The sequence below is a fragment of the Corvus brachyrhynchos genome, unplaced genomic scaffold (genome assembly GCF_000691975.1).
Source record: "Corvus brachyrhynchos isolate BGI_N302 unplaced genomic scaffold, ASM69197v1 scaffold59, whole genome shotgun sequence".
In the NCBI taxonomy this organism is placed as follows: domain Eukaryota; kingdom Metazoa; phylum Chordata; class Aves; order Passeriformes; family Corvidae; genus Corvus; species Corvus brachyrhynchos.
The window spans coordinates 6,035,241-6,042,982 of record NW_008246054.1 but is presented as its reverse complement, the minus strand read 5'-3'; the positions used below and the strand labels follow the sequence as shown (position 1 = coordinate 6,042,982).

The window sequence follows — 7,742 nt, the reverse complement described above, 5'->3', positions numbered from 1 at the left end:
GGTGTTCCCCTCTCCCGGGGGCCGAGCCGGAGGCCACTTGGATGGCCAGAGGCAGCAGGAAGGCTCTCGCTGCCCTCGCTTCCTCAGGCCTCTTGGCACAGCGCCGGGGGTGTGCCGGGCCCTGGGCAGGTTGTGGGAGGTGTCACGTCCAGGGCAGGATCAGGCCACAACTCCTGCCCGGGCTGGAAGGATGCTGGGGGCCCTGGGAAGGCTGCTCCGCATCCGCAAGGATGGGACTAGAGGAAGGCAGGGCTGTAATGAGGAGGGGGATGCGGCACAGTAGGGGTCATATCCCACTTTACAAGCTTGGGATCATTTGTCGAGGGATCAGGGAAGATCTAGGCAATGACCCCCATCCTGAGCAGGAATATGTCCTGGACTTGGACAGCATCACAATCGCCTGTAATTCCTGGGGCTGCCAGCCTGTACTGCATGATCTCAACTGCCCAAAGCTCTCCCAGAGCCTGGCCTGCCATCGTTTGTGCCTGTGGGTGGAATTGGTAGTGAACTAGGAGAAAAGCAGATCAAACCCAAGGTTATTTTGGAAGGTGGGATTTGCCACTGAAATGGACTAGACTCAAAGAAAGCAGAGCAGGACCCATCCCTGCTCCCTGAGCCTTGCTCAGCCGCACAGTCCAGCCATCCCATGTTGTCCAGGAGCTCAGCAACAAACAGCCCTAAGGACATTCGCTTCCCCTCTGAAGCCTTTCTGCTTTGGGAAGGAAAGCTGTTGTCCCTTCCCTCTCACCCAGCATGATGAGATCTTCACAGACCATCATTTTGGTGGAATCCCTGGCCCCACAGTCCCTTCAAACTGGAGAGGGAGAAGCCACTCCTGGCCCTGTTCCTGGTTACACTGGAACCACTCAGGGAATCAAGTATTTCCATTTCTAAAGAGTGCACCAAAGGATAGTCTCTTCTTTAGTCCAGAATATTTCCCTGTCACTGCTTAAAGGCAAAGCCAGCTCCCCAGCGTGCGGAGGAGCAGGCGGCTGTCATTGTTTGGGAAGGCTCCAGCACACCAAGAGTGGCAGGAGGAGGCTGGGGAGATGCAATGTTAAAGATTGTCACAGACTCTCACCAGCAGAAATTAATTTCCCCCAGAAAGGTCCTGAGCAGCTTGCAAAGCCCCCACCTGCGTTATGGCTAAAATACACTCCAGTTTTGCACACCAAGCATGGCCTAGCTGGGCTGGATCTAGAGCTGATCAGAAAGAAAGTTGCTGCATCTTTTGTTTTGATACATTGCCACTGTCCAGGACACAGGGTCTGGGAGAAGCAGTCATCTCCATGGGGAAGAGTACATTTGGTTTGTAAATCTCTTTGACTTTGCTTAAATTAGCAGTTTGATAATAACCCTGGAAAGGATTTTAATGTTTTCTTAACCTCATGCAAACAGAATTTCAAGTGTTTTAATTAAAACAGAATAATACCTCGTACTTTATGTATAGGACTTTTATCTACATGCAGCTGTTGAGCCAGACTAGTGCATTGATCAAAGGGGAGGGATGTCTCACAAGGTGTCTCTAATCACAGAGGATTCAATTAGCCTCTTCCTTAAAACTGCACAAATAAAAAGATATTTTAAAAAATCAACTATGATTAAACACTGGCTACTTCATTCCAAATACCTCTTTGCTGGAAGTGTTGTGTCTCAGCATTGATCCCAGGCTCAGCACCACACCTGCACTTGTATTTCTGGGCCAAGAGCTCCAGGGACACTTGCACATAAACTTCATTTTTCCAGAGGAGCTGTGACTTCAGAAAGGCCCCAGGATTTCAACCCAAAGCTGACAGTCAACAGAAAACCTCTAATTGGTGTAGCTGTTTCAGGGAATCTGGAAGCACTGCCAAGTGCAACACAACCCTCCTCAGCGAGGATAAACAGTGCAAACGGTGAATTGTCCCGGCACCAGATCTCCAGCAGGACGAACCCCCCCAACACCAGCACCACCGTGCAGGGGGGCTCCTTTGAGCATAATTCAGAGCTATGAACACACCTCCCTGGGGCTCCCCTCTCCCTGGGAAATCCTCTGGCACAGAGGTGTATGTGGCATGTGCATGCCCCAGCCCTCCGGCACGACACCGCAGGTCTCGGCGATGGATGGGGCTGTGTACCAGTGCCCTCCATGATGTTTGCTGAGCTCTTTTCCAGTGACTCAGCACCTCCCATCTCCCCAGAGCAGGAGCTCTCACCTCGGGGGGGCCTCATCCTGCTCCTCTTGCCTGCACCCTGCAGCTCCCCCTCCTCACAGCCAGCCAGGAATACAGGGCTTGGGGTGAGCTCCTGGCTATGCTCCAGCCAGGGCCCAGCTCCTGACTTGTGTTGGCACCAGCAAGGGCTACATCCTGCTCCTCTCACAGGCCTGTAATTCCCGTCCATCTCCAAAACCCAACAATGCAAGCCAGTCTCCATTCATACAGGCCCACTTGGAAACAAGTAACGGCCATACTTCCATAAGCTTCCAAAGCTATTTGTATCTGCATTTAACAGGCAGTGCCCTGAATGCATTAGTTCCTTGGCAGGCTTTTTTAACCTACCCTGCTCTCAGACAGACAGAAACACAATGCTGAGCTTTGCCCTGCAACCCCTCTTTCTTCAGCACAGCCATCTCCTCCAGGGAGGGAGTACAGTCCACCTGTATCCTCCTCTACTACTCCAAACCACCCATCTCCAGATGACCACCCCCCGGTCTGACTTCAGGGAGGCCAAGCTTTTCCTCATTGCCTTTAGCAGGGCTGGATGAGAGTCGGTGGTTCAGGTTGCTGCCCACCACCCTCCTGGCACAGCTCGGTGACCTCGCTGCTGCCCAAGTCTCCGTGAGCAGTCTCCAGCCAGGAGCCCGAGCACAGTGGACACCAGTGCCTGGGATTGCCGCTGGCCTCACACCCAGCACCATTATCTGTATCTGAAATTTCCTCTCCACCTCAGGCAGGGTCGGAGCGGCTCCCTGCGTGGGTAACCCCCCTGCTCCAACATCCCACACTTCCAGGGCTCTGCGAGGGCTGTAAAAGCCCCGGGAGCCCCTACAGTGTGTCCCCTCGAGGCGAGGCATTTGCCGAGCCCAGCCTGCCCTCCGCTGGTGGCTGCAAGTGGAACAGGGCCCAGAAGTGGGAGCAGAACACCTGCAGAGGCACTGCTGCACTCCCTGCACCAGCTCCCGGGACCCTAAATATGACCCCCCCCAGCAAAGCCATGCTGTGCAAGGGCTGAGCCCCTCGGATGCTGCAGGGCTGTGGGGGTGATGTCTGTTTTCCACCAGCTGCTTTGGGACAGAGGCTTGTGAGTGTCCAGGGGACCGAAAAACTAAAATTAAAGCTTTTAGCTTAGAGATGCTGGAGAAGACACCCATTTGAACATGTCCAAAGGTGAAGCTGCTATGTAATGGATGCAAATTTCCAATACTTTTCTTACGGTTTGTTTCACCAAGCAACACATTTCACTCAGGCTCATGGAAGACATTTGTCCCTGACACCCCCATACCAAGAAGGAACCAGGTTCTCCTGTCACCAGGGTTGGATGCAGAAAGTCTAAAAGATGGTTCTGGCAGCAAGGGAAGTGGAATGGCTACCAAAAAACTTGTCTGCAAGTGCAGAAATGAGCTGGGAAGTTCAGCATGGACAAACACAGAGAGAAGCAGCAGGAAGATGAAAGAGAGAACAGGAGAGGGGTGGAAGAGCCACATGTCCCATGGTAAAAAGGGAGAACTGAGCCAGAACAAATTGGGATGGCAATGCTGAGGACAGGACAAGGAAAAACAGGGTGTGGGGAGTTAGTGGAGGGAACTGGGGAGGGTCTGATCAACATGTTGGGTTCACACAGTCATTAAACCCAGCAGCAAGGGGCTTGTTCCCCCTGCTCTAAGATGAGCCAAAATGCACACAGGGAGGTGATGCTCTGGAGTGGCAGCTCCCAAACCAGCACAGTTCCCCCCACCTTCCCTCACAGAGCAGGACTGTAAAAGGAAAAGGTAGGAAACTCCAGCATAGACCCATACTCGTGTTTAATTTTGAGACTGGGACAGACTGGGGCAGGCAGGTACGTTGGTGTGGAAGCACAGCTAGAAGAGCAGACACACCCTGCCCTCACAAAACACAGATGTTGTTTTAAGGAGTAACCCTGCTAAATGCATAAAAACAAATTATTAAAAAAAAAAAAGGAAAAAAAAAAAGAAAAAGAAAGCCCAACCCAGAGTTTTCTCTGGAAGAGACATTTCTGCATGTTTTCTGAGGACGGGAATTGGACATCGCTGCTGAGGCTGTTTCACGTCAGACACAACGCGGGGAATTCACATAGCGTAAGTCAGGTGTTTCACATGGACATTCCAGTTCAGGGCCCTGCTCTGGCGCTGGAGACAGGGAGGGCTCTTTTGGGAAGGGATGCAGAGCACTTGAAGTCAGGCTCTCACAGAAGCCACCCTCCAGAGGACATTCTCTCTCCAGGCAAGATGCCTCCTGAGTACATCTAAGCAAAGGCTGAGATGTGGTGCTGAGTACATCTAAGCAAAGGCAAACATGGCCCTTCTTCCCACTCTCCTACTTGCTTTCTGCAAGGAAGAAGGTCCACAAAACAATGCTGCATCCACAAAAGATGGAAGTAAGAGACTGAGAGAAGTGCCCACAAGATAGCAGGATTTGTTCATGTCCTCCACCATGGAGCAAGGCCACAAGGACATATACAGGTTGCATCCACGCTGGAAGAGGAGAATCAGTCCCAGATGAGCATCCCACCTCCCTGTGAGAGAAAAGGATTCTCCAAGAGAGGACAGGTCTGGGCTATCCCTCCACCTACTGCACAAACCCGGGACACATTCAAAAGTACAGACAATAAATTAAGATTGAAAAAAAAAGTCAGCGTGTATTTTATATATATATATATATATATATATATACACACACACATACATATATATATACACATATATAAAATAAAATATAATATAATATAATGTGCGTGTGATTGTGAAAAATAGAAATGTCACCCTCAGGAGAGAGAAAGGCATGGCAGAAACACACCCCTGTCGCCCTCCTGAGCCCAACACTACCCTGCTCCCCTGATTCACAGCAGACACACAACACCAGCAGGGCCATGCAGAGGGAAGGGGTTGCAGAGGGAAGGGGTTGTGCCTGGCACCCAGCTTCCCTCTGCCAGTGGGGTCCCTGTGCCAAGGAGGAGCTGGCTGCTTGGTAGAGGAGTGGGGAAGAGCCCAGCACTGGCCTCTTCATGGCCTTCACAAGGAAGGGTTGCTGCAGACTGGAAAAGGGAGGGAAAGACACGAACAGAAAAGAGGATTTTTCAGGGGCCCCCCACCCCTCCTCACCGGGCAGGGGCCCTGCCCCTCCCATGGCATGGGACCACCACCACTATACCAAGTAGAAAATAAAGCCATAATGAGTCAATGCTTTGGTATGTGACCATCCCCCTCCCCTCAGTCCCCTCTGTGTTCCCCCCCAAACCCTTATCTGTAAAACTTGTCAAATAAAATCTCTAGCGGGCCTTTTATATCACTCTGTGAACCTTTCCTTCCCCAGTGCCTGCCTTGCCCCCTCTCCCCAGCAGGATTTGGGAGGTGCCTTGCTTGAGCCACATCAGTTACAGCTTCTGTTCTCCCGACTGGATCCTGCCAAATGCTGCCTGGTCCAGCGGCAGGTAACAGCCTTGTCTGGAGTCCAGAAAATACAACCTGTCCTTCACCAGCGCGGGGTCAAAGCCCTGCTTCCGCAGCTCCATCTTCTGGAACTTGTAAGTGCCTGGAATGGGGAGAGAAGGAGGAGTAAGGGCTCACTGGCCACACGCAATTCCACCCCCGCCATACCTGTGTTGCCCCAGACCCAGCCTTGCATCCCCATGCCTCAAAACCACCTGAGGAACTGGCCACGGCCTCTGTGGGGCAGAGAGGCTCCATCCCTACCCTACAGACTGATCTCTGTAACCAAGTTTCCCCCTCCCAGGCTCCCCCAGCTCCATGTCCATTGTGAGTGTGCATGCCATGGCTCACTTGTCTTGGAGACTTCGTGCAGGAACCGCAGGAATACAGGACGTGCATACAGTGGCAGGGCCTTTTTCAGCTTGCTGGAAAAGTCTTCTAGGTCACAGGAGTTCTCCGGGTCGGCGATGGCTGCCATTCCTGCCCTCCCTTCAATCCCTAAGAGGCAGAGAAGAAGAGCACTCAGACACACTGTCCCTGTAGAATCACCTCCCCTCTGCCCTGCACCAGCAAGACCCTGCTTTGTACTGGAGCACTGGCACGTCCAGCTGTGTCACCGCTGTGTCATCACCCTGTGGCAAGGGCTACCAGTGACACCTGTGGTCACAGTCATGGCCAGAGAGGACACAGGGTCCTTACAAACCATCCAGAATCAGACCAAAGCTTGAGAGAGTGAGGAAACCCTCTGGATTCCTCCTAGCCACATCCCTTGTGGCCTCTTCCCAGCTCACCCACAGGGAGCCTCAGTCCACCCTCTGGTGAAAGGACACATCAATCTGGACATGCAGGACATGTTCACACTCAAGTGCTGGAGGCCCGCCTGCCTCCCCTGATTGTCCACTTCCTTCTCAGCTACCTGGGACCTCCACACCATAAACTACCACATCCGTCAGGTTGAGGATACGGCTCAGCGTTCCCTCCACCTCCGTGGTGGAGACGTTCTCCCCTTTCCATCGGAATGTGTCCCCGGTGCGGTCTCGGAAGTACATGTAGCCATATTTGTCCATTACCAGGACATCCCCTATAGGAAAGCAAGGAATAGGCAAAAAAATGAGGTGTCAGAGTGGCTAGGAGCAACCCTGGAGCATCTCAGGGCAGTGCTGCTGCCCTGAAACAGTCCCCACTCCCACACAGGTGCTCTTTTCCTCCACTCCCAGTGGACAGAGGGGTCCTGCTGGCCTCACCTGTGAGATAGGCAGCATCCCCTTTTGTAAACACGTCCCTGGCAATTTTCTTGCTGGTGGCTGACTGATTCAGGTAGCCATCGAAGTGCTGCAGGGGATTGCTCTTGACAATGCGACCCACCAGCTGCCCCGGCTCCCCTGCAGTGAGAAGAGGGGATGAAGGGGGGAAACACCACCACCCCCGCCCCCCCAAGCAAAAAGGGTGTCTAATGGGGTTGGTGTGGTTTAACTGAGCAGAGACAAATCCAGGGAAATTATCCTCAGGTATTGTGAAATGCTCACACAGGGCTGAGGAGATTTTATCCCTGCAGTTGTCCTCACCTGGTTTGCAGCTGATACAGACACCATCTGGGCCCCGGATCAGCTCCATAGTGTCTTCATCCACCTTCACCAAACCAATGGGGTACACACCTGGTAGGATCCTGCTGTTGAAGCCACATGACCCAACCTAGAACAGAAAGAGCTCAGAGCTGTGGATAGCAAGGACATTTGTCCCACCTGAACCCACTGTTCACACACTCCCAGGACACCACAGAGGTGGCACCACATAACAGCCAAAACCACTCTGGGTGGATGGCAACCCATGCCAAGGAGCAAACAGCCCATTTGGGTTTCCACCCCTGCCCAGGCCAGCTGTCACCCTTTGGGACATGAGGGAGGATTGTGGAGCCTTACGTTGCCGTCAAAGTTTCCCAGGCTGCAGTTGCACTCGGTGGCCCCATAGAACTCGGCCACCTGGGTGATGCCAAAGCGGGCCATGAACTCCCTCCAGATGGAGGCCCGCAGCCCATTGCCCACGGCCATGCGCACCCGGTGCTGCCGCTCCGCGTCCTGGGATGGCTGGGGGGCGC

General features: G+C 53.1%; 1 protein-coding gene across 1 annotated transcript in view; it reads right to left on the bottom strand.

The window, feature by feature from the left end:
* Positions 1-3,423: 3,423 nt before the first annotated feature.
* SLC27A4 (solute carrier family 27 member 4) overlaps positions 3,424-7,742 on the bottom strand; it is an 8,127-nt gene continuing 3,808 nt past the window's right edge. Inside the window, exons 7-12 of the mRNA XM_017745421.1 lie at positions 7,567-7,742; positions 7,213-7,339; positions 6,892-7,029; positions 6,564-6,728; positions 5,999-6,145; positions 3,424-5,750 (exon numbers count right to left, since the gene is read on the bottom strand). Of these exons, the coding sequence (XP_017600910.1) occupies positions 5,593-5,750; positions 5,999-6,145; positions 6,564-6,728; positions 6,892-7,029; positions 7,213-7,339; positions 7,567-7,742 (911 nt within the window). The 3' untranslated portion in view covers positions 3,424-5,592. The remainder of the gene's footprint in view (positions 5,751-5,998; positions 6,146-6,563; positions 6,729-6,891; positions 7,030-7,212; positions 7,340-7,566) is intronic.